The sequence below is a fragment of the Temnothorax nylanderi genome, unplaced genomic scaffold, assembly GCF_030848795.1.
Source record: "Temnothorax nylanderi isolate EJ_2023f unplaced genomic scaffold, tnyl_v1.0 TNYL_tig0414_pilon, whole genome shotgun sequence".
Classification (NCBI taxonomy): Eukaryota; Metazoa; Arthropoda; class Insecta; order Hymenoptera; family Formicidae; genus Temnothorax; species Temnothorax nylanderi.
The window spans coordinates 34,573-62,500 of NW_027249476.1; the positions used below are offsets into that span (position 1 = coordinate 34,573).

The following is a 27,928-nucleotide window of genomic DNA, read 5'->3' on the forward strand; positions in this document are numbered from 1 at the left end:
ACGTCCAAGTGAAAGACACGACATTGTTGCGAGAGTGTTTCAATTAAAAGTACAACAACTTATGAAAACCATAACAAAGAAGGACATTTTTGGTCAAGTTCGATGCTACATGTTTTCAATTGAATGGCAGAAGAGAGGTTTGCCTCATGCCCACATTTTAATTTGGTTAGTCGACAAAATAAGATCTGATGAAATAGATAGCATTATTTCAGCTGAAATCCCCAATAAGGATGAAGATCCATTACTTTACGACATAGTATGCAAGAATATGATCCACGGTCCATGTGGAGCCGTCAATTCCTCATCACCTTGCATGTCAAACGGTACATGTTCAAAAAGATATCCCCGTGATTTTCTTCAGTATACACAAACTGGCGATGATGGATACCCTAAGTACAGAAGAAGATGTCCGGCTGACGGTGGAAACATTTATACTATATCGCATTGTAACTTCATTGTTGATAATAAATGGATAGTCCCATATTGTCCGATTCTCTCCAGATGCTTCGTTGCACACGTCAACGTTGAATATTGCCATTCTGTGCAAGCAATCAAATATATATGTAAGTATATTAATAAAGGTAACGATGCGGCTACGTTTGCCGTTGAAAATAAAAAAGATGAGGTTCAGAACTATTTGAATGGCAGATATTTGAGTACTTCTGAAAGTATCTGGAGAATACTAGGATTTTCTATTCACGAGCGTTATCCTCCAGTTGTTCATTTATCTGTCCATTTAGAAAATGGGCAAAGAGTGTATTTTACTGAAAGAAATCTACAGCAAGTTATAGAAAATCCACCTCAGACCACTCTGACAGCCTTCTTTGCTCTGTGTGCAGTTGATAAATTTGCACAGACTTTGCTTTATCACCAAGTACCGGCTTATTATAAATGGTTTAACAAAAAATGGCAACGGAGAAAACGGGGCCAAGATGTAGATGGTTGTCCAGGTATAAAGCGGGACACAGTATTAGGGCGAGTGTATACAATACACCCTAATTATTCAGAATGCTTTTATCTCAGACTACTCCTACATCACGTCAGAGGACCGACGTCTTTTAATGACTTAAAGACGGTGAATGGTGAAATAATGCCCACTTATCGCGCGGCGTGCCAAGCCCGGAATTTGCTTGAGAGTGACACGCACTGGCGAGATACACTATCAGATGCAGCTATTTCAGAAAGTGCACACAAAATGAGAGAGTTATTTAGCATTATGCTAATGTTTTGTGAAATGTCTAATCCTTTAGAATTATGGAATGCATACCGGACACACCTATGCGATGATATTTTACATCGGGTTCGACAGAAAAGTAAGAATAGTGAGGTTCAGTTCACAGAGGAAATTTTCAATGAGGGGTTGATTCTTCTTGAGGACATAGTGTTCACTCATGGAGAAAAGTGCTTGAAAGAGTTTGGTTTGCCAGAACCTCAGCGCAATGATTCAAACATAGATAACCTACTTTACTTACGAGAAACAGTACACAATATCGACGACTTACAAGTATATCTGCAAGAAAACGAAGTGAAACTGAATACAGAACAAAAAATGGTATACGACGAGATAATAAATAGTGTCGAAGATCATAAGGGTAACATTTACTTTATAGATGCGCCAGGAGGTACTGGCAAAACGTTTGTCATTTCATTGATTTTGGCGAAAGTAAGAAGTCAAAAGAAGATCGCTATCGCGGTTGCCTCATCAGGCATAGCTGCGACTCTTCTAAGTGGTGGAAGAACTGCCCACTCTACTTTTAAGTTGCCACTGAATGTGTCCTTGGACCAAAGTTCGGTATGTTCCGTGAGAAAAAATGGTGTTACTGGTAAACTTCTCCAACAGGCATCCTTGATAGTATGGGACGAATGTACGATGTCGCACAAGTCCCATATAGATGCCGTCAATCGAACCCTTAAGGACTTGAGAACATCAGAAAAGGTAATGGGTGGGGTAACATTTGTTTTTACCGGTGATTTCAGGCAAACTCTGCCAGTGGTGCCTAAAGGAACACGTGCGGATATTATGAAAGTTTGCATGAAAAAATCTGAAATTTGGCAGCATGTAAAAAAACTTCGACTGACTATTAATATGCGAGTTCATTTACGAGGAGACAAGAATTTAGAACAATTTGCAGAGTATTTGCTTAAAATTGGTGACGGCTCTATCTCTATAACGCAGAATGGCTACATTAACATTTCTGATATTGTAGGAACTTGCGTGCGAACTATTGATCAAATTATTGACAATGTTTATCCAGATATTCAGAATTTAACACAAAAGGAAACAAATTGGCTTTGCGAACGTGCAATCGTAACTGCAAAAAATAAAGCTGCAGAGGAGATTAATGAAATAGTTTTACAAAAAGTCACCACCGAATGTAAAACATATAAGTCAATAGACACAATGGTAAATGGAGATGAAGTCATTCACTATCCGATTGAGTTTCTCAACTCTCTTAACCCTGCAGGATTGCCTCCACATAAACTGAGACTAAAAGTTGGTACCCCGATAATGCTGCTTCGAAATCTTAAACCACCACGGCTTTGCAACGGCACGAGACTGCAAGTTAAGCGTCTCATGCCTTACATCATAGAAGCAACCATTCTGACAGGACCTGCAGCCGGTGAAATAGCATTAATTCCAAGAATACCTATGGTCCCTACGGATTTGCCATTTGCGTTTAAAAGGCTGCAGTTTCCTGTTAGAATGTGTTTCGCCATGACGATTAATAAGTCCCAAGGACAAACCTTCAAAGTAGTTGGCGTAGACCTCAGAAACGAAGTCTTTTCACACGGACAATTATATGTAGGACTCTCACGGATTGGTTCAACAAAGGACCAAACAATACTGATTCCTGATGAGAGCAATAAAACTCGCAATGTTGTTTTCACAGAGGTTTTTAACGATTAAAAAAACAAATCCAATGATCAACTAATAAACAAGTAGAATCAACGTCATTATAGAAGACAGATAAATAAATATATATAGAAAAATATAGATAATGGAAAACAAGCATTAAAGTAACATTGAAATGTGATTTTTGTCGGAGTACAGTTTATAATATACAAATAAAATACATGTTTAGTTCACCTATCTGCATTACAATTAGTGAAAAATCATTAAAAATAGTTAATACAAAAAATGGAACTTAAAAAATTCTATCCAAAAAACGTTATATAAAAAAAAAACAGTGGATTAGGCCTACTAGGGACACCACGTTAAAAAAAACGCGCCTAACACTATACCTCCGAGGTGGTGTGGAAAATAGTGTATTATCTCTGAGATGTATAAAAGTTGAAACTTTATAAAATGTCGAACACGAAAATGATTGATCCTGAGAAAAAAATATAGAACGTTTTTTGTATAGAATTTTATAAGTTACAAATTTTAACGCAGATTTATATACTATATACTGGGCAAAGTATATAAATATATATAAAAACAATAATATACTTAACTAGCTGGTTACCCGGGCTTCGCCCGGGAGTCGTTTTTCTTAAAGGAGTTCCATAAGGAGTCGGGTTGATTTAAAGACGGTAGTTTAACTTTTACACATGAATAACACATTTTAGGTGCTTAAGTTTTAAACTTTTTTGCTTAACAATGATCACATATTAAATCAATTTTCCAAATTATTACTTTCGGATGAAATTGATATTCGTAATTTGAATCATAACTAAATGTTTCTAATTTCAAAATGGACCGCATAAATGATTTCATGGATTAAACATGTCGTAACCGGTCTTTTTCTACTCAAGTTTCACACTATTGAGTCATTTCCGCTTCTCCGATATTTCACTTACCGATTAGCGACATCATCCTTTGGTTTACCCTGGCGTTTTTTAGGGAATTTTGAGATTGCTCGCTCGCGATGAACACATAACCTCGATATTTCACTTACCGATTACCGATTTTTTCCATTGGTTTTTTAAGTGAAAAATCTTACCAATTACCGATTTTTTCCATTAGTTTTTTAAGTGAAAATTCTAATCAATGCGCAGCTTATTCCACGATTACCACCTTGCTTATATATTGTAAAAAATGAATGTGAACTGATAGCGACTAGATTTAATGTATAAGTTAAATGAATAAATAAACAAATCAATATTGATAAAATAAACTAAAATATTTCTTTATTGTCACAAAATTACTAAACTTGGTCATACTCTCGTAGCTCCTCATCCCTGAAACGTAAATCACAAAATTGAACATAATTTTTAACAAAGCACCGTATCCAATACTATTTATAATTTTCCTTTCTTTCATTACCCTCATTACCTTCATTACCGAAAAAATCCATCGTTCTCCATTTCCTGCAGTCAATTCGACCGAATCTATTTTGGAGATAACCTGCACGATTTCATTTCAAGCACGTTAAACGCATTATTGTCGACTTTAACACATTGTTCTCACTTTGAAAACATGTCGTGTAATTGGCAGATGCCAGAATAGCATTCACGCGCACGGATGCGCACGGACTCACGCCCTCATCCTCGTATGGCTCACACTGCCTCACATCTCATCCTAAAAACGCATGGCTCCCGAGCGAATTTTTCACCGCATGGTGGGGGGTATTAGGGCTACCAACTTGTGTTATAATAACACATAGACGGAGCGATACGCGCATGCGTCTCATCCTCATTTGCCACAGATATAGACTATGGTAGAGTTTCGCAAGTCTGTGCTGCAATAGATCGAGCGTGGCGCTTCTAGCGCACAGCGCGATCTATGTTACCATCGCATCGGCTAACTCGTGCGATAATCAAAACACATTTCTCTCCGTGTATGCGTATTCCGGAATTATATATCTCTGTACTACTTGCGTTGCGGTATTTGAATGACAATTTGCAGCGTGCGTTCGCAGTGACTAGTTCCGGTACTCCGGTGGGGTAGTCGGGCGCTGGCCGGTGGCGGGCCGTCTGTCTTCTGGGGTCCGGCGCACCGCTTCTCGCGGTGCTTCCGTATCTCTGGGGGGCTGACGGCGCGGGGCCGGTCGGCGCCCGGCGTCCCTCTGGGCTGTCGGACGGCGCCGTGTTTCTTCGTGCTGTTTACGTTCGTTTGGTTTGCTGTTTCGGTTCTGGTGCGTCTACCGTGATTGGTTGCTGGATCTCTCTGGGGTCGGTCGGCCGTGGCTCGCCGCTCGCTGCTCTTTGGGGCTCCAGCCTCATTGCTCGGCAATGAGGGCTGGAAGCCTCTTTGTGGCGGTGGGGCGCGGTTGGTCGTCCCCTCTGGGAATTCCCGTGGCCTTGCGGCGGTTTGCGCCGATAATTGTATGTTCTCGTGTCCCTCCCCTGGGTCTCCTGCCCCCCCCCCTTGGGGGTGGCGGGCTTTGGGGGATGGACGCAGCTTTAATTTTGCCGAGTGAAATTCCTCGGCCCGTGATGCGGACTCGAGGATCGAGCCCGACTTATGTTGGTGGTAGGTGTATGTCACTCTATGTTTACGAGCCCGTGGACTCGGGCTCGTGTTAATACGTGAAACCCCTCTCCGGATAGAGGGGGTTCCTGTTTGTGTGGTACGTATATGTCCTGTGGATATGTACGTCTTACTGTTGGGGGTGAGTTCCCCCGGGTGAATTCCCCCGCAGCCAATGAGGAGACTCTTCAATGATATGACTGCCCGCGGTCATTATCATGAGGAGTGTCCGAGGCGGTCGAATGTACGTACGCACAGCGCGCGGCCTTTCGACTAGGGAATTTATTCCCCCGGGGGCAAAGCCTCCTAGGGTTAGACTCACGGTGGTCGTCTAATTGTCGGATTACGTGTTTATTGTCGCCTCGGCGTGAGGACCGTCTCGTTATGTGATGTAATACCACGTTGTAGTCCCGCGTAACGTGACTATGGTCCGTTGTCCTGTGTGTTAGGGAGAGGGGTTTTAGTGGGTGCAAGCCCCACATACCTCGGGCGGCCGGGGCCCGGGAAGATGCGCGAGGCATTTCCCCTCTTCCGCGTAAAAAAAAAAAGTATTAAAGTGCCTTTTCACGTGGACGCTCGACCAGCTCGACGCTCATTTTTAGCAAGCAAAAATTTTCAGAAATAATACTTTTGATTGAATACCATTTTTGATTGTACCGGGACGATCAACGACGATTCAACGTCAACGCTGGATGTAGAACAAATTAAATTTCATTTCTTGAAGCTAGCGTCAAAGTAAAACCACGTGGCCTTAGAAATAATATTATATATATATATATATATATATATATATATATATATATATGTAATAGAATTTCTGAATAATAATACTGGTCGAAATATCAGATGCGGATTGGGTTTCTCGAATCGTTTCCTGATTTTAGCCGCTGAAATTCAAATCTGTCAGTAAAAATTTTCTAGCTGTTACATTTGGTTTTGAAAAAATTGAGATCAAATGTGCAAAAGGGACGGGCACGTATAACAAATACGTGTCTCTTATATTTTTGTCTAGAAAACAATATTTTAAAAGCTTATCAAAATCGGAAGAGAATACTTCCGTACCTTTCCATGTTAGCCAGGTTAATGAACTGTACCAAATACATTCTAGACATATTATTTCAATGTCTTTAGTACAATCCGTTATCGCCGTCACCGCGAGAAGGTCTGGACGCAGAGAAATCGGATGAGACCAATGGTACATGGTCATAATATGGTCATAATAGCGAACTTTGGACAGCTCCAGCATTCAGGAGACTCGTTATAAAGTTTTGTCTATGGAAGTTTTTAATTGTCTTTTGATGCTCTACAATTCTAGCCATTTTTTTTCATATATTTTAGTTAATTATGTAAATTTATTTTTATCTTGTTTCTATTATTAAAATGTTTCTATTTATAAAACATAATTGAAGAAAAACTGTGTATTCTATTTAATGTGTATGCTGATATTTAAACAATTTTTAAATGCCTTCTATTATTTATTATTAACATAGAGATTATACCCGATATTTTTTATTGCATTGTCGATATTTTCCTGCTTTGATAATTTAGAAATTTATTTAATCGACAGAAGAGAATATTACCCATATGCGCTTGCATCGGTAGAAAAGGTTGGGTGTGTGAAGTTCGCACCCCTACTTTAAAATTTTTTAGTTCTGATTAGAGTTCCAGCTCCTTTTCGAAGAGTATAAGAGTATTTTTATGTTTATAAAAAGAGTTTCGGCGATTAACACTTTGAAAAAGGCAATAAAAAAATGGAATGCTAACTTTACACCCAACTTTAAGACCGAATAGTTTTGAATAGCTCATCTGAAGCATTTTGACGAGTACTAAAGTTCTTGATAAAAGTAAATTTTTGTTTATTTTTTTCAAAAAACAAAAAGAAAAAAAAGTTTGATTTAAAGTCAGAACAATTCTAAGTAGCTCATTTGATTCCTTTCGAAAAGTTCTAGAGTTCCTGATAAGTAAAAAACTGCAAAACCTTAGAATTGTTTTAAAAAATCATCATCAAAACGCAAATGACATTCACGGCAGATCTTCGAAATCGAATATCTTCTTAAAACTCCCATCAAAACGCCTGCAACTCTACCACTAACTAGTAGCGATCCGACCACTAGTTAAAAGGATATTCGAAGATGCAACGGATGAAATTCGACTCTGCCCCGTTTCACACGTATCCGACACTGGACTACTGACGCCGGGTATCCGATCGCGAAGTGTATGGATTAATATGGATTTACACGTTTGTCCGATAGCGAATTGTAAAAACAAAGAAAATCGATCGGATACCCGGCATCGGTAGTCCGGTGCCGGATACCTACGTGTGAAACGAGCCTAAATCTTTGTGTCCGTAAACGGTACAGGCACGGCACGGTTATGTCTAAATCGACCTTAAATCAAAGATATATTCACGGAGGGAGTTCGTTATACGAGTAATATTGACATAAATCTCGCAGCATCGATATATACCCGTATAATCGATTAAAGATGCAACGATAAGATTATCGTAAACAACATCAACGAGTAAAACGCATAATTTATTTCATCGAGTACAGACATTCATGGTGGCGTATTAAAAAGTTGAAGAAAGTTACATGCAACGTGCGTAACTTTCTTTCATTTAAAAAAGAAATGTATAATTTTATGAAATAATGAGAAATTCTTTTTCTATACGGCTAATTCACTGCAAATCCAAGTGTGTTATTTTAACTAAAGCTCTTCTTACACATTTCTTGTCGTTTTGAATAATGCCATTTAACACGATTGAATATATTAATACGATTAAACGCGTGTTGATTTAACACGCAACAAAACATGTAAAACGAGCTTCAGTCAAATGTGTCATTTTTAAACGTTTATGCGTGTAGAAATAACACACTTGGATTTACAGTGTATGATAAAACGGCTTGCAATTACAATTAATTACAAAGTATTCAATACATATAATCATTAGTCTATATACTCTATATGAATAAAAAATGGTATAGTTACACTATAGTTGTCTCTACGCTATTAAATATTGAAAGATAAAATTTAAACCAATACCTAAATAATATCAAACGGCCAATTTCGAGCTAATACCAGATGTTAGAAAAAAATTATTTAATACATTCAATAATCGTATACAGACTTGTTTACGTTTCGTGCCTTACTTGGCCTTCTTCAGATCATTGGTTATTGTGCCCTTGCGATGCGGGTATTGTCTCAGTCGTCTGTTATCCTTCGCGACGAACACACTCTTTGTGAGACGATGGAAAGAATTCACCCTAGTTCCTTGTTTCATCGACCGCTTATGTGAGTCCGTTTTTAAGGCTAAACTCGTTTTTAATCAAATTTTCGTTTTGGTCCTATGTAAGTTCTAACTTTGATATAGTTGCCACTAAGATGGTCTGGCGACAAAGGATCTCACATCTATACGGGTTTCATGGACGCATAAGTGTCATGCAGCGAAGGAAACGACCGATTCTGCGTGTAGATTGACGATTAATTGACAACATACTTCTGACTTCAATATGACTAATTGTCCAATTACTTGGGTGAGACCGGATTAATGTAAATTGTGGCGTTGGATCGAATTGATTCGTTTTGTTCGTAAAATAATGCGATATATTGTAATGCGTTTTTCTTTATATTTTTTTATTGTTCTGAAGAAGGCCAAGTAAGGCACGAAACGTAAACAAGTCTGTATACGATTATTGAATGTATTAAATAATTTTTTTCTAACATCTGGTATTAGCTCGAAATTGGCCGTTTGATATTATTTAGCTATTGCTTGTCGAGCGAAACTTTTGTTAATTAAACCAATACCTTGAGTTAAATAACATTTTGTTCTCTTTAATTGTGTGTGTCAAAATTTATTATTTTAACACAAAGAATGTTATTTTAACTCCATTGATTAGTCAAATTAATAATTAAATTGACATTGTTTTAGTTAAATTAACGACATATTGAGTCCGCGTTGCAAACAGTGGCAAGACTACTACCTTTTGTAAATCGTGGCAGAAAAGAACGCGGAAAAAGTGGCGAATGCGTGTTAGAATCCAAAGATTCAATTGGCCTGAAAACTACACTGGTGCGAGCACTGTCGTATTGTATCGGAGAAGTCAGGCTGTCTTAGGCCCTTGATTCTCTGCACGAGTATCTTTGGGCCTGGGATCAGAGTCAGTTACTGGTCTGGTGATGCGAATATAATATAGCCTCTCACAGTCAAGTCATGCGCTCACCTCCCAGTGGTCTCGCTGGACCGCTGCAATGGGGCTGTTCCGATTCAGTACGGCTCGGTCGCAAGATTTGATGTCGGCTGGCCAGCGCACTCTGCGGTAACCAAATGGCGTCAATAGCGATCTGACTGCGCCTCTAAGAGCCTGTAGCGATATGGGCCCAAGTACCGCTGGTGAGTTGTGGACCCAAGGAAGGGCACGGTTATCTGAGAAGCTCTCGGCTGTCAATCCGTTTGCTCCCCAACACGCAGTAAATGTGAAGAAGTCAAGAATGAATCTTCACGCCTGGGTTCTCGGATGGTCCGGGCACTGCACGTACGATGCGAGATTGATGACTCGGTTAGTGCGGAGACACCAAGTGACTGCGTAGCTGTCTCCTCGAGAATAGGCGCTAGTTATCGGGTATAGAAACGATTACGCCTTTTGACGCACGAGACTCATGCCATGAGTAGCCGTGGCCCCCAATAGCTTTCTTCTTCTTCTTCTTTGTAAATTTTATGGCACCTAATCCTCCTTAGGATCACATAACGGCCAAGAACAAATCAAAAATAATAAATACAGACTCGAAAGATTCAGTCCAAACTCGGCGCTGATTGCATCAGCAATCTTCAAAAATTATTCAGGACAAAACACGTCCGAACATATCCACGGTCTCGACGAGACTTGCCCCCAGTAGCCGTGTTAAATTAAAATAGTAATAAATTATTTCGTGAATGGATGTCCATCTGTGTCAAATGCAGTGCACGGGCACTGCGTTTCAAGCATGCCCGGCGCCGGGGATCGACTCGCAACGGTGGCGGGATTCGCGTCCGCTTCTCCCACGTTGCAAGGCCGGCCAACTTCGACTCCCCGGCTAAAGTGTAAGATAATCGCATGCTTTAATGGGCTTGGAACCCTTAAGGGGGGGTCGTTCGGCTGATTTGATTCGGAGTCGTAGGTCAATGAGACCCCTTCGTTGGGACTGGAATCCGATTGGGCCTAATGATCGATCGAATGATGCTTTTGCTTGAACCGTGACTGACCCGTCTCGCGAAGACCCTTCGCGAATGGATTGTTATTGATCTTCAACTTTGTGATGTTCTCGTTTTGGTCTGCCGTCACCGCGATAAATTCCGTCTCTTTGAAAGCAAACAACGCGGTTGGATGAGTAAAGAGCTCGTTGTAGTTCTTCGCATCGAAGCAACGGACTATCCAGATCCTAGGAACGTATTTGTGCATCGATGTTAATACCACGTTATTATTGGGGTCGTTGATGCTGTTCGTGAGCTTCAATTTATTGAAGCTGATCGGATTGTCCATCCAGTGGCTCCCCGTTGCCGGACTCTCGGGATGCTTATAAATCCTACAGCCGAAGGGCTGTTGCGGCTCTGCCGGCCCCGTAAAACTCCAGCCACCCATATTGCTGTTCTTGCCCCCGTTCTGGTATCCACAGTACTTGTGGCGGCGATCGGAGGCCGGTGCTATCTCCATGAGGACATAATAATTCTCACGTTTCTCCAAACCGCTTACGTTTATCTGAACGGACGGGAACATGCGCCGACCGCTCTTGGTAATTATCATTTCTGTATTATTCTCGTAGAATTGCTGCCAGAGGCTTTCGATTAAGCAGCTCCACGTTGACTCCGCGCAGCAATAAGGGTTGAAATACCCATTCGCTTGAATTCATCCTCTCACCTAATTTGCGTTGTAGAGCGATCGGTGACTGCGCGAAAAGTGGCGATGCCAGTTGCATATTCAGTTCCAGGGGCATCAGTGCGTTGTTTGGATCCTGAAGAAACATCTCCGATGATCGACGTTTCTTCTCCGACACCGTCGGTGTAAGGTATAAGGCAAACACGGAAATGCTCAAAACGAACGTCGAAATCACGTGCAGTTGTAGAATGGAACTGAGACGACCGGTTCTCGCCTACCAATGACCTACCACAAAACGGGATCAGTGCAATCCGCCGAAACTAGGCGAACTATATGTGTCGTCGGTCGTTCGGCGCCAACACATGAGACAACTATGTGTCCATAAACTTTTTGTCCTTTCTGCCACGATTGACAAAAGATAATGTATAAGGTAACAAATAACGTTCACGTGATAATTTTAAATGCCATAATCACACTAATCTACTGAGCCAATTAAAATAAATATTAACTCATTACGCGTTGTTAATCCATTTGTCGTAACTTTCTCTTTCTTTAACCCTTTAGGGGCCACACATCGATCCCGTTGGAGTAATATGTTATTTTATAAGATAGTCTTAAAAGACGTCCCTGATGAAACTTTTTTAGGTTTTTTAGTTTTTAGTTTTTTGTTTTTTGTTTTTGTTATTTTGTTATTTTGTTTTTTTGTTTTTTGTTTTTTTGTTTTTTTTGTTTTTTTGTTTTTTTATGTACATAATTATGTACACAGGCTCCTAAAGGGTTAAAAATGTTCAGATACTGTCTGTTCCTTTTCCGGGTAATCTCAGTAGAGACATCCTGCACTTCTTCAAGCTTCTCATATATTATACATATTTGCCTTTCCGCTGAATCTCGATCAGTCGAACTCAAGATATTAAGATTCTCTAATGATTCGATAATATTCCAACAACGTTCAGACGAAGAAATTATTAGGTTAATGCGTGTACAAATGGCAACAACTGGCTTCTTTTATGTACATTTTACATTAGTGATATATATTAGCGATATTTAGACCCTGATAAAAATATGTGCACGGAAAGAACGGTTTTGCTGAAGTATCTAAAAATTTAGCCAGATATACAGATCTAAAAATAATTTTGTTACACCATTAAAATAATTATAGTAAGTCGAGGAAATATGATTCTGTAAAAAATTTTGACATTTTAGCAATCAGTTTAAGTTCTACATAATTATTTTGATGGACCAACAAAATTATTTTCAGATATGTATCTAGCTAAATTTTTAGATACTTCAGCAAAACCGTTCTTCCCGTGTACTGCATATATACGGTTTTTAAAATAAAAATATGAATTATATCGATTTTTTCCTTGCTATGCAGCAGCACAGTGCCGCTTATTAACCCTAGGTATGCACAGTGAAGTCTCCAAGACCCCAGCCCAGCTTCCTTTTTTCGCGCTTGTAGAAACTTTTGTCTCATATATTCTTTTCTTTTTACTCGTATATCTCGGAACTCTTTAATTTAATCGACTTTTATGCATTATGGGCCTATTCCTTGATCGATTCTTGATCGATTAAAAAAAAAATAAATAAACTGAAATTCATTTTTGCTGAAGTTACGATGACAATGGGATGAGGTCTCCGAGACCCTACAGTGTATAAGTATATAGACAAAATAAGACTGTGTATACCTAGGGTTAAAAAAGATAACATGCAATTTATTCACGCTCATGTACAAAGTAACGTCGATCACGTAGAAATTGTTGATAATGTTAGTACGGGTACAAAATTCGGTTTTGTGAAGCGCAAACGAAAGCCAGAGACTTGCAGAGTTTCTTATTCACGCATCATGGAAATGCACGCCCTTAATCTACACATACGGAAAGAACGGTTTTCTGTCTGAAAATAATTTTGTTGCACCATTAAAATAATTATAGTAGGTCGCTGAAGTATAATGATAATGCTGTAAAAATTTTGATATTTTAGTAATCAGTTTGATTGTTTTACATAATTATTTTGATGATGCAACAAAATTATTTTCAGATCTGTATCTAGCTAAATTTTTTGATACTTCAGCAAAACCGTTCTTTCCGTGCACCATTCTTCTGTACACACTTTACAAATATAGAAAAAAGATATCGATAAATAAAAATGCGTTAAGTCATTACAATGTTAAATTTACGTAAAAATCCATGTACACGCGGAATCTCGAGATTTTTCTCTTTCTCTCTCTCTCTCTCTCTCTCTCTCTCTCTCTCTCTCTCTCTCTCTCTCTCTCTCTCTCTCTCTCTCTCTCTCTCTCTGCGGTAACGAAAACTCACGTTTTTACGCCAAATCGCGTGTTACGATATCGTATTAAAACTTATAATAAACGACTGTTTCGGCCGAACTTCAACCGATGACATAATGTGCGCCTTTAAATATCAAAATAAAAATACATAATTATACTCAATGTATACAAAATAGAAAACAATAGACGTTTAGCTTGTACACGTAAGTGAATCTCGCGTATCATTAATGTATATATTATAAATGTGTACTCGGCGCCTTTTTTTTGCCTTTTTTGAAAATTACATTTACGTGGTATTATTAACAAAACGATATTTTCACAAGCTCGGACTATTCAGTATATCCGCTGTAATCTACTTTTCATTAAAAAGTACTCTTTTGTAAACTATTCATCATCATATACTGTAGGTACCAATAAATTCTAGATTTAGTAAAAACACAAGATAAATGCTATCATTTATCAAAACTCATTTAACCGATAAGCTTAAAGATGCAATTAATTATATGGATTTAATTTTAATTGTCATATACAAATTATCGAATTCTCTAATAAAAATTCGGACAAATTTAGATTTTGTATTAGACATTTAATCATTATGTCTAATACAAAATCTAAATTTGTAGAATATAAAGTTTATCTTTATTTTGCATATAATAGAAAAAAGAAAATCTCTTATTAATTATTTCGGCTCGTGCGGAGGGAAATTATTTAATTTTCAGATCCAATTAAGGTATGAAGGTACCAATACCCGGACACTTAAGAGTAGGTAAATGTACCTATGTCTGGATACCTTTAAAAAAATATATATTTATGGAAATAAACGTTTGGATACCATAACTAAAGTTTCGAACTATAAGAAAAAACATTTTTATCTTTGATTTTAATTCGCGTTTTACTTATAAATAATAAAGGTGTCCAGATATAGGTACATGTCCGAGTATTGGTACTTTTAACTTAATTTCTAAATGTTGAGCAAGACATGATATATTAACTTCTTAATGGCTAGTTAAGAAGATATTCGACTTCGAAGATGCAACGCGTGAAATTCGACTGTCCGCATAAAAATTTTTTTTGAAAGTTCTAGAAGTTCTGATAAGAGTTCCGTTTTTTAGTAGAACTCTAAGAATTCTGAAAGGAATTTCTATGATCGAAAACGATCCGGTCACTATATAGTTAAGAAGATATTCGACTTCGAAGATCTGCCGTGAACGTCATTTGTGTAAGTTTTGATGATGATTTTTTTCAACGGATTTTTTTGGCAAAATTACCAGAACTATCGCTAAAAAGTATCAAGAACTATAGAACTCGACTGCATGCGACAAGAACTCCCTTTTATTTTTTATCTGTCGGAAAATGATACGTCAACTTCACCGACATCAAAGCAAGTCATATAAATCAAAAAGATATATTTCGTACATCATACAATCGGTAGAATAATGCGTATAACATGTAACAACACTGTCTTAAAAAGAAACAGATGACATTAGCGTTACACATCGACGTCATAAATAAACATAAAAAATTAGAAAACCAATAAAATGCAGAAATGAAAGAAATCACAAATAGTTTAAAAAAATTTAAATTAGACTTAAGTCTATCGTTCGTTGTTAGGTGCTTCTTAAGTGTGTTAATTTTTAGAGGAAAGCCGGTATCTTTATATAAATTCGAATAAATTGAAACTAAAAAAAAAAACAATTTCTTTAATCTGACGATAGAATCATTAACTATTCATATTTCTAAAAAAGTATTTCTAGAAAATTTTCGTTAGTATTTTATTACTTATATGTTTTCTTTATATTTATTTATACAAATGTTATTTTCTTAAAGAAAAAGGAACACATATATACGAGTCAAGAAATATTATTTCATAAGAGAGCGTTTCATAGACAAAACTAATTTTTAATTTTTACCGTATATCTAACTAACTTCAGCATTTTTAATTGTCATACGCGTTGCGTGTGTTTTAACTTAAAAATAAGTTTAAATTTAGTAATCGAAGAAAGAAGATAAAGCCGTACGATATATGTTGGGCAAAAAATTATACGTATATCCATATTTACATACATCTAAAAAGTTGAGGATACATCTAATAAATAAACCATCCCTCTCTCTTCGATTTTTGTGAACAGTTTTTCAAACGCTAGTTAACGCGATTTCTGTACCGCGCTTAGTATCAAACAGTCCGCAAAATAGAAAGGTATAATACCAAATCATAATGGCACCAAAAGAAATATTAAAACGTGCAACAGTGAGTGACTATTTTAAACTAAATAGAAACAAAATAAAAGTAAAGTGCTTAAAATGTAATATAAAATTTGAAGTATAAAAAAAAATACGGCCAGAGATATAAGACTGCATATTCAAAAAGCAGGACATAATGAAATATTCCAATTACTAAAAGACCACTATCCGATATCTTCTAACGTGAAGTTCGCTTTTAAACAATCAGTGTATTATAACGCAAAATGTGCCTTTTGTGACAAGACCATATGCTTTCTATGGAAAAGATCGTGCCTAAAAAACCATTTGATGTCCAATACGGATTCAATTGTAAGTACACATTCAAGTTAATTAATCTAAATTGTGTCTAAACACATACTCTCATCAAGGCAGTCTCTTTTATGATATACATATATATAAGTATAAAAAACCATAACTTCAGTTTTATATTTAATATTTATTTGTTTGACATTAGTTTGACTACAGAAATTCGAGGTATAATAAATGTTCTTCCTCTCTTTTTCTCTCTTCCTTTCTCCTTCCTGGCTCACATAAATGTTCACTCTATTGCAAATTATACCGTCTATAGGTACAAAATAATATTGAGTAAAAAAAGTGTATAACTGTAATATTTTAAATATTTGCTCGAAATTTGGCCGTTTTTGATTATTAAGCTGTTTTGCTTAGTTGAGCGAGATTATATTGTTGTTTGTTAATATACGCTGGTCTCACAATGCGCGCGAATGTCTTTTTGATACGAGATATTAATGTGTTATTTATCGTTATTTATGGTTCTGAAGAAGGCCAAGTAAGTCTCGAAACTTTAACATAATTGTATATTTTTATTGAAGTTATTAAAATTATTTTCAACATCCTTTATTTGCTCGAAATTTGGCAGTTTTTGATTATTTAGCTATTTTAAATAAGATTTTCGTCTCATTTTCTTAATCACGTTACATTTTAATGTTATAGACAAGCAGGAACTTTAAGTCCTTCATCAAGTTCAACAGCTCAGGACGCTCAAGATATGGATATAGAATATATAGATAAACCCACAGCTGCACATTAAGACGCATCTGCAGATTTGTCCACTGGACCAGCTCCACTCGATGAACTGACAGAATGGTTCAAACAAGGACAAAGGTAAAGGGGCGCTAATGATGAGTAATTATTTGATTTGCTCTTAACATAACAGCGATCTATTTTACACACAACATTATATTTTTCATCCTAACAATAATAATATAAATTTGAGAAATTATCTTAATATAAAATAAGTTTTAAAAAATTATTGTAATACGAATTATATATTGGAATAAAATAAGAACAAACGTTGTTATTAATATTAATTTTTCTATTGCAGTAAAATAGAAGAGTGGCTTCATTTACCATATCGGCTTCAAGAAAAAGAAAAAAAGATTGTCTCTAATTTTTATTCCCAGTATTTTGTGGATTCACTAGGCCTTTGACTTAAACTTAGACACTCGAAATAATTGTATTATAGTTTACGTACACTGAGAAAAAAATGTTGTTGACTTGACTAAAATTTTCAACTGATTATAATTTTTTTTCAGGGACCAAAACCAATGGTCGAATCGTCACGATAATTTATTTGCCAACTGTAGTCGGATGAAATAAAAGTCTATAATTGTTTGTTATATTGTTGGCGATTTTACGAATGTACTTTAGTTTTAACTATACACCGCGACTTAAATATCGTTGTCTCCATCTTATGATTGTTTAGTGTGTTATTGCGATAAATATTACCACATGCCTCAGTGGTCGAATTGGTACGACGCCCTACACGGAATGAGGAAGGTTCCAGGTTCGAACCCTGGCTAAGGTAATATTTTTCGCAAATAAATTTAATAATTTAATTTAATTTAAATTATTTAAAAATGAGATGCTTATATATATATAAGTATCAAAGATTATTATTAACGTCTTGATTAATCGGACCAAAACTAATGGTCGAATCGTCACAATAATAAATTATTGCCGAGGTTTCTTCTGCGGAATGTACATGAACGACGATCCAGACGGAGCCTCCTTCTTCCGATCATTACCTACAAAACAATTTTAAGTATGTTCAAGAAACATCTGAAACATCTGAGAGAAGAGCTAATATAAAGGAAACCATTGAGTATAAGTTATTCAAGCAAAAAGAACGACTTAAAATGATACAAGAAATTATGCCAAATAATCTAGATACGGAAGACGAAATTAATGAGGGAGTAATTAATGAAAACAATAATTTCAAAATACCAGGAGAAAAGATAAATAATATTTCGAACACAACTGACATGGAACGTGAAATACACGATATACGTATGCAGATTAGGAGCATGTGTAAAGTATTGTACAGAAATGATATGATAGTAATTGTACTTTTATGCATAGTAATAGGGATTTTAACAATTAAATAAAATAAACTGTGTACATATGTGTGTGTACTTTATCTATAGGAGAAATTTTTGTTTTAACAATCAATATATGACATATCAGTTTTAAACATCTTCTTGACAGTTATAACATGACCACTGCATAGTTATCATAAAACATGTTGGAAGGAAAAATATCCTCTCAACATGTTTTATGGTGACTATGTATACAGTGGTTATGTAATAGCTATCAAGAAGATGTCTAAAACTGATATGTCATATGTTGATTGTTAAAACGTCAAAGTTTCGTCAATTAAGTCATATATTGGTCCTATTCTTGCCGTCATTAAGACGTCAGAAAATGACGTCGTGAGGATGTGACATATCGACGTCATTTTCGGGTCTCACGAGACCTATGTAAGACGTCAGATTGGTCATTTTGTGATCAAAATTCGCCGTCATTACGACGTCATTTTGTTACTTGGGTACTAACAAGAAAATTTAATATTTTGTAATATACATATAAGAAAAATTAATAGAATAATAAGTTAGCATATATTCTTAATATAAGAATAAATCCAACCTTATACATATTCTTATTGGTTAAGAATATCTGCTACTAATATATCCTTTAGAAGAATTTCTTCTGAAGTTAAGAAAATCCTTTTGATTTGAGTATTATAACGCCATGCTATGTCGCATGGAGACGTAAGCTGGAATATCTCGAAAGCGTTGCCGGGCACATTTTACATCGTGCTTTGTAATCGTTACACGAAAGCTCCATAAAATATTCTTTATATTTTAGAGAGTCATGAGAGCATTCGCGCGTTATGTTCTCGCGCTCGTCGCGACGGCCGCGACGGTCGTCGTCTCGGAGCTGGACGACCTCGCCAAATCGGACCAGACTCAAGTGACGATCCTCAAGTGTTGCCTATTTTAGTAGACACTACTATAAAAATAAGAGGGAAATTTTTAAGTTGAGAATACAATTTTTTCGGTGTAGTGACTTATGTAATTTTTGAATAAAAGAAGCATTTATTTGGAATAGTTCTATGCACATTGAGTGGTTAGAAACAGCTCCTAAAGTTAAAGAACCGCTTCCTAAAAGAACCGTTCGTGAAAAAATAATTGAAAAAATGGTTCTAGGAAGAAATCTCCCCGGAAAAATCCTCCCCGGAAACAAGTTCCCGGGAAAATCTCCCCGGAAAGAATCTCCCCCGGAAAAAATCTCCTACGGAAAAAATCTCCCCCGGAAAAAAACTCCCCCGGAAAAAATCTCCCCCGGAAATAATCTCCCCCCGATAAAATATCCCCCGGAAAAAATCCAGCACTACTGTATTTCAAATTGAGACGGCATTTTGAAGGGCCGTTACACTAGACTGTGCGACTTTATTTGGTGCTTGTATATGTTATTATTCGGAACCGTCAACTGATTGTGCTGTGTTTACTCATCGTCAGCAATATCACCTCGATTAACAGTAATCAGTCTGTTGTAAGTACTGGTAGCGATATTATCGTGCACCATGCCGCTCAAATTTGTAAAAAGCAACAAGGGAAAGAATCAGCTGATTGCTGATGGTGAATTGTATTACAAGCATGGGGAGGGGTCTAATGGAAAAGTTATTTGGCGGTGTGTGCAGTATAAAACCGGGTGTCGTGGGATTTGTCACACGTCGTCGGTGTTACGCGATGGTACGTAAATTAATGTACTTAACAGCAGTATCGGAAATTTTTCATTACTCTTTTACTTTTTGCTTATTATAGGCATCATTTTGCATCAAACTGAGCACACAACTCACGCTCCTAACGCTGCAGCAGTTGAGACAAAGCGCGTTGTTGCAAAATTACGGAAGAAAGCGGTGACAAGCAAGGAAGCATCATCGTCATTAGTGGCGTCTGTGCTGGGTACGGTGTCGTCTCCTGTTGCTGCACAATTACCGAGTGCTGAGTCATTGAGTCGGACTGTCCGAGGAATCCGTCAAAGGAACAATCCTTTACCGCCTAATCCCAGGAAGAACACACTGTATGAAATACCAGAACACTTTCAACAGACATTGAAGAGCGTGAAATTCTTGTTATTCGACTCTGAGGATATTAACAACAGACTGCTTATATTTGCTACGGAGGATAATCTGCAGGTGTTGCGAGGATGTGACACATGGTATTGTGATGGTACTTTTAAAGTAGTGCCTGAAATATTCGACCAACTGTACACCGTACATGGGGAGGTGAATGGCAAGGTTGTGCCTCTTGTATATGCGTTATGCCCTAATCGACGCAAGAGAACATATCAAACTCTGTTGCGGGTTCTAAAAGATGCTATTCCCGGGGTGGCCCCAAAAAATGTAATGTCGGATTTTGAGATGGCATTTTTAAAAGCCGTTACACTAGAATTTCCCGAATGTGAACTCAAGGGGTGTTTATTCCATTTCGGTCAAGCACTTTGGCGTAGTATACAAGATCACGACCTTGCGCCATTGTACCGCGAGAGCAGCCGCGTGGCTCGTAATTTACGAATGTTATTCGCATTGGCATTCGTTCCTTTCTGCGATGTACATTACGCGTACGATGCTTTGCTACAGTCGAAATTTTTCACTGATAATGAGAAGGATTTGAGAGGTTTCCTCGATTATTTTGAGCACACTTGGGTTGGCGTGTTAGGTCGTCGTAAAGTACGACGCGGCGCAATGTTTGATGTTTCTTTGTGGAACCACTACTCCTCAGTGATGGTGGCTGTTGCTCGTACCAACAATGCAGTGGAAGGATGGCACCATGCACTAAATCGGAGAGCAAATGGTTCGCATCTCGTACTGTGGAAAATGATCGAGTTGCTTCAGGCAGAGCAGGGTCTCGTCGAGGCTCACATTGCGCGCGCGAATGCTCACGCTCCTGCGAATAATAGAAACAAGCGCTACAAAGACAACGATGCGCGATTGAAGAGTCTCGTTGCAGCATACAACCGACAGGATGTGTTACAATATTTGAAAAATGTCGCTGCCAATCTGTCGTTATAAAAATGTGTTATGATTTATGTGTTATTTATCTTTGTTGTTAGTTACGCCGATTGTATTACGTTAATTGCGCTTTGTTGAATGCGTTTAAATTCCTGAGGAATGTTGCTGTCAATCTTTCGTTGTTTTAAATTATCATGAGTTATGTATTTATTGTCTTTGTTTTTAGTCACGGCCCTGCGGGGGGCTCCACTATCATTAAACTATACACATAGTGTGCCTTGCAAAGTACGTGCGTGGGCTTTTCACACGTGGAAAGTTGTAAACCCATGTGGCACCTCGGTTTTTGCTGGGCACCGAAAATGTTTCCGGGGGAGATTTTTTCCGGGGGAGATTTTTTCCGGGGGAGATTTTTTCCGGGAGAGATTTTTTCCGGGGGAGATTTTTTCCGGGGGAGATATTTTCCGAGGGAGATTTTTTCCGGGGGAGATTTTTTGATGGGGAGATTTTTTCCGGAGAGATTTTTTCCGGGAACTGATTTCCGGGAGATTTTTTCCGGGGAACAAAACGTCGGTTACGTGAAAAAATTGCCGAAAAGTGGCGAAAATGGGAAATTACTCACAGAATGCCCATAAAAATTAGTGACACCAACTTTAATGATATCGAAATTAATTACTTTTTGAAATTCTTAAATACATCAGACATATATATGTCAAATTCAAAATTAGAAAAATTATCACGGAACTACCATCTAGAGAGCAGAAGTGGATTTGCACAAAAAAAACTAAAAAAAAATTATGATCACATTCTTAATTAATCTAAGCTGTAAATATACAAGAATATAATAAAGACGTTTTTCAGTAAGAAACACATCGTCACAGAACTGCAATGCCATTGTTATTTGATACCCATGGCTATCAAATAACGAAAATTTTTGTGATTACAGAAATCCACAATTTGATAATTTATATGACACAATATTAACATAAATTGTTACTGTGTTTGCTTGCTGGAAAACAGGATTCGAACCTGGAACCTCCCTCATTCCGTGAAGGGTGTCGTACCAATTCGACTACCGAGGCATGTGGTAATATTTATCGCAACAATCGGTTAATAATAGTTACAAACGTATTGTTTTTAGCCTGCGTAAATTCATATATGTCATTAGACTCATGAAAATGTCAATAAATTGATAAAAATTTTAAGAAAATTTTAATAAACCGGAACCGGAAAAAAACAGTATCCTTTTTATGTAAAAGAATACACAATATAGAAAAGACGATTAAGGAAAAGGATGAAACTATACAAAGTATGTAAAAGATGAATAAGGAAAAGGATGAAATTATACAAAATATAGAAAAGACGAATAAGGAAAAGGATCACTCAATACAAATTTTAATAAGAAAATTTTAATAAACCGGAACTGAAAAAAACTAATTTACAAAATACCGGTACTTTTGTTAGCTAGAAAATCGAAATCTTTATTATTTTAATGGACCGAAACCGGAACTGAACCGATTTTTTCGTAACGTTCCGCGCGAAACGACGACGAAGGAGGAAGGACATTTGCGCAAAACAGCGACCGCTTTAATGCAAAATGTAATCGTGTGCACGGCGCGACGCCTTCCCACAGATACGGAAACCGCACGCGCCAAAATTAAGTATGTAGCGTTTGACGTTGACCGGGCGTATAACATCATGCAGAGCGACTTTCTCGTTTTCGCGGAACTGGTTTCCGCGGAACTAAAAAAAAAAGAAACTTAACCGACGCGTGTGCGGTATGGCGTACGTGTGGTTTTACGCATACGAGCACGGGATGCGCCTGCGAAAGGACGTAGCGGAAAATCAGTTGTACCACGTGGTGGACATAGACCACGTGGATATTATCCAACTTCACAGAGCCGACGCACAGTGGTTCCAAATCCCGAAATGCTGGCCAAAAGTCGAAAAATAAAGTTTTAATCTAGGAGATTTTGACTGTTAGATTGGGTAGAGGGAAAGTTGAAATGTAATTAACCGAGGTTTGATAGTGAGAATTGTTTATACTTGCTTTTATACAGCCAGTACAAAAGTGACCTCCGAACGATTAGTATCTGGCACGCACGCAAGGAGAAAGTAACCTTGTATTTAGAAGTAGGATAGAATTGAATTAATTTTATAACTTGAATAGTATTAAGTGTGATAAATATTTTTAAATATTTATTATGTAAGTATTATTACACTAAAAAATGTGTTTACAATATAAGTTCAGTTAATGGCTCTATTTTATAATTAGAGTTAAATATTATTTCTATATAAGGTAGCACAAGCGTTAGTGCAAAGTATAAAATTAATTAACGATAGCCCACTTGTTAGCCTAAAATATACATTAATTTGTAAAGATAATTGTAGATGACGATAATGTAAACTATAGTTTTTTTCAAAAATTTGATAATTGATACAAGTCTGAAATTTTTATTATTTTTCCAAAATTTGCACGTTTCACCAATTTAAATTTTATAAAATGGATTCTTTAGTTGAAAGTAAGTAGAATATGAACATGTATTTCAAATATTATATTAATAATATACAAATTAGTATATTATAAATATAATTTGTCCACATTTATGTAAAATTACATGAGAAACTTATAGAAAATTAGAGAAAAAATTGTAAGTTCCGCAGAGTTCTCAAAAAAATCTTATTGTGGATTGTAGCTTATACTGTTATTTAATAAAATAAACAAAAACTAGCTGCCCGTAGCTGCCCCTCCGGTTTTTTTGCAAGTTTTTGTGATGAAAATCGCGTAAATGAGTCACGGTGCGTCTCGCTCCACGCGTACTTGGCGCGAGACACTACCGTGTCTCTTGATACAAATACCTTACATACATTTTTGTTTACCGATTGGTTCTCTCGACTTAGTTAGTTTACCCCCACTCTACCCCACTATTCGAGTTGCCGAAAAGCCGTTCGCGGCGCCCGCGAAATGCGGATCCATGTTGGAAGTCACTGCTTTCGGAATACAGTGCGGAATAATACACGAATCGCCGGTTCAGATCACGGAAAACTGTGATATATCAAATGCTCATTTAATACATGTGCTTCGCGGAATTTATACGGATGCCGAGGTATATATGTATATCGCATTCGGTAATATTGACTTTCCGATTACATTCTTTCGGACGATTGCTCGCTTTTTTGCAATCGTCAATTTGACTCGCGACTCGACTCGCCTCGCGTCTCGTGTCGCGCGGTTTCAGAATGAAATTACCGTCGATTTCGGAACACGGATAAAGGACACGAGCGGATGCTAAATCGAGTAATGGTCGTCGAGCCGATTGTATAGCTTCGTTCGTAGCATCTCCGACGTAATTCTTCCGTCGTCCGTCGTCGTGTAATAAAGTACGCGCCACGTCGCGAGATTAATACCGGGAGAGCCGATGCAAAGTGTCGCGCGATCATAAGCGACGATATCGTTTTTAATTAGTGATCGCAGTCTATCGTCGTATGTTCAATCTTGTAATTTAATCGTGTCTTGGTATTTGGCGATCATGGGAAATAGATACAATGTTCATAAATCGATGATTTATGATTACAGTTAAGCAAAATCGCCTGACAAGCAGCAAGTGTAGCGTCCACACGACGGTTGTTCCTGGCGAGTGAAGTTGGCCATGTGATAAAGATAAAGATATATACTTTATTTACCCCGAGGGGGCCTTAAAGGGCGTTTTGAAGGAACGTACCCAACCCTATTCAACTCCTCCATTACCATCACCATTCCCTTTTTCCTTTGGACCAACGGTTTAACGTCTCTTCCGAAAGACAAAGCCCAGTTTTTCCATCTAGGGATACCTCTTTCCGCTAGATGGGGGAGCAGTGTTTTTCTGCTGAGAAATTATCAGCGGCCTAGCGGGATTCGAACCCGGCTCTCTGGATTACGAATCTGGCGCTCTACCCACTAGACCAGCCGTCTCCCCTTGAAGTTGGCCATGTGATTTGCTATAATAGCAAAAAGATGGCAAAGGACAGAGTTGGGCATTAATCGATTAAAATTTTAGTTGATTAAAGTAATCCATTAATCAATAATCGAAATTAATCAATCGTCATAGACGTAATCGTGACTAATTTAATCGATTAATGATATTAATCGTTAATCAGTGTAGAATTAATCAAAGCAAAATAATCGATTAACGTTTAATCGTTAGTAGTAAGTGGCTAGGTATGGGGCGTCAAAACAAACCCCTACCACCGACCCCGCCAGCGCCAGGGGCGTGGCCAGACGGTCTGCCCACGTGACCTCGGAGCGCTCTGATTGGCTGTCGTGAGAGGGGTGGGGGTAACGAGGTAATTAAATGGAGCGTTTTGATTGGATACCCCATACCTAGCCAGCGTTTTGATTGGATACCCCATACCTAGCCAGCGTCTGATTGGCTCCCCCCGCCTAGGGTGTCTGGCTGCATTGAGGGGGTAGCACGTGGTAAAAGACTACGAAACAAAAATGTCGGATTCAAAATAGTAACTAAATGGCGCGTTTTGATTGGATACTCCATACCTACCCAGCGTCTGATTGGCTCTTTCGCCTAAAGCTCACCAGCGTCTTTTTGGGCCTGCACGTGGTGGATGACGCTAAGTCACAAGGAAAAATAGCGGAAGTGTCGACCAGCGCCATTTTGGCGGGAGCACGTGGTAGACGACGCTAAGCTAAAATAAGGATATAATGCTAAGATGCCGAAAACGGAAAGTGGAATTTTTATGTTTTCAGAGAATAGTTTTCATGATTTATGACCGTGTTCTTTTAGGACTTGGGTCTGGACAAAGAGTTTTCGAAACAATGAAATACGTGAAACTTATTTTCTGGAGAAAGGAGAGGGTAAAACAGGAACGGTCAGGTTCGCTTTGTAACGTGACAAAATTATTTCGTTTTAAATAAAAGTTTTTATTATTGAGCGCATTCGAAAAATATTTACGAGGTAGACTTCAACTAATTCTGAAAAAATAAGAGAAAAGGAATTTGTTGCGGAGAACGTGAGGATTGAAGAAAAATAGAAGAAAGTAGAAGTTACAAAAAATGTTTATTGCTACAAATTCTTCTTCATAGGAAAAATACAAATTGTTCAAACAATAATGTTATAAAATTTACAATCCGCGATTCGACAAAATTATACGACGGATTTCGGTGAAGCGCAGCAAAATAAGTTTTAAAAATACTATATTAAAATACATATCGAGGAAAGTTAAATCGGTTATTTGCGTACGTACATTACACTCGATGTCGTTGTAATTTCCTCTGAGAGTTAATTTCACAATATCTTCATCTATATAATTGTTAGGAAGATTTAACTCTATTTCTTTAAAATAAGATAACGCGCGCAATTGTTGACATTTTCAGCCACTGATTTTAATTGTGATAAATGTGCATCGATACATTTCGCAATATTTTTCAGTCCGATAAATGTAGGCTTCTGCACCATAATTGCCACTGCGAAAGTTTTTCGTTTCTTCGTCGGTGGACAATTTTCCTCGTCTGTTCGTTGATCCATCCCGGTGGAAGTACTCTCCTCGTTTTCCTTGTACGCCAGCAATATGGATCTTGCTCCGTAGGCCGATGTAAAATTGACGGAGATATTGTTAATGGAGATAGAATTCGGCTTCAATTTGGTTTCTCCATTTAAATATTCGCTCACGAGTCCCATGTTCTCTTGAAACTGCTGCCACGATTTCTCGTCGAAATAAACGCCGTCCGCACAGTTGCCGGTTAATTTGACCAGCGGCACGAAAACCCCCTCGGATGTTGCTTGCAAACCCACGTGAATTCTCTTCGTATGGGAGCTGTTGAGTCCATATGTTGTCGATAGCAGCATATGTAATTGCTCGTTTCTTCCCTCGAAGTCGCGTCCCTTATCGGAAATCCCTTTATCAGGAATAACGCGTGTGAACATCCGCTTCTCAGAATTATTAGCGTTTTCTCTGTGACTAGCCATTGTTCTTATTTCTTCGTAATATCGGCAGACACACACACACACTAATTGAAAAGTCAGATGTGAGAGTTATACTTTTTCACTGGTGTACGACTTGTCGCTTCGAACGATGGGACTCGAATAATTTTGACTTCGTAACGTTAGTCAAAACGTTAACTTCGCTTGCGTCGTTTTAGAAAAATTAGTCTGCGCGCGCAGAAAAAAATTAGAAAACTCTAGATTTTTCTAGACTTTTCTAGATTTTGTTAGTTTAAACTATAAATTCTGATGTATAGGGAGCTAAGAAAATTTGTTAATAAAAAGATCGGCTAAAAATTTTATACAAAAAGTGTAATAGTTAAAAAATTTTTAAATAAAAATATTTCTAAGAAATAAAGGAACAACAAAAATCTATCCAAGCTCTTCTTCTGCCGGAAGCAATAAATCAATAAATTTTCCGAGTTGTAGTAGTAATAAATCTTTCTATGTTGGTGATGTAACATTAGTAGAAAAATTCAATAGAGGAACTTTTGTAAGTTTTTAGAAAAAAATGTTTTGTGTAAAATTTAACCGATCTCTTTTGTATTGGAAACAATAAAACAATAAATTTTCCGGTTGTAGTAATAAATCCTTCTAGTTAATGGGGCATATAACATTAGTAGAAAAATTCAATGGAGAATTTTTTGTAAGTTTTTAGATAAAAATGTGTTTTTTGTGTAAACCGATTGTGTGTTTAACCGAACTCTTTTTGTGTTGGAAACAATAAATCAATAAATTTTCTGGGTTGTAGTAATAAATCCTACTAAATGTATGTTGGAACAAAGCATTACTATAGAAATTTCTAATAAAGAATTCTTTGTAAGCCCTTAGATAAAAGAATTTGTTTTCGAGAAT

The 27,928-nt window shown here is 37.4% G+C and overlaps 2 protein-coding genes and 2 pseudogenes across 2 annotated transcripts; 2 read left to right on the top strand and 2 right to left on the bottom strand.

Moving 5' to 3' along the window:
• Positions 1–1,234: 1,234 nt before the first annotated feature.
• On the top strand, positions 1,235–2,908 carry LOC139782449 (ATP-dependent DNA helicase pif1-like). Its single transcript, XM_071721482.1, has one exon. It carries the CDS (start codon positions 1,235–1,237, stop codon positions 2,906–2,908), a length of 1,674 nt encoding a protein of 557 aa, XP_071577583.1.
• A 6,262-nt stretch (positions 2,909–9,170) lies between these two features.
• On the bottom strand, positions 9,171–14,106 carry LOC139782454 (T-box protein 2-like; annotated as a pseudogene).
• Positions 14,107–19,268: 5,162 nt separating this feature from the next.
• LOC139782455 (uncharacterized) lies at positions 19,269–21,311 on the top strand. Its single transcript, XM_071721485.1, has 2 exons — positions 19,269–19,839; positions 19,912–21,311. Exons 1-2 carry the CDS (start codon positions 19,671–19,673, stop codon positions 21,159–21,161), a joined length of 1,419 nt encoding a protein of 472 aa, XP_071577586.1. The 5' UTR covers positions 19,269–19,670; the 3' UTR covers positions 21,162–21,311.
• Positions 21,312–26,130: 4,819 nt separating this feature from the next.
• On the bottom strand, positions 26,131–27,118 carry LOC139782456 (uncharacterized; annotated as a pseudogene).
• Between the last annotated feature and the right edge of the window lie 810 nt (positions 27,119–27,928).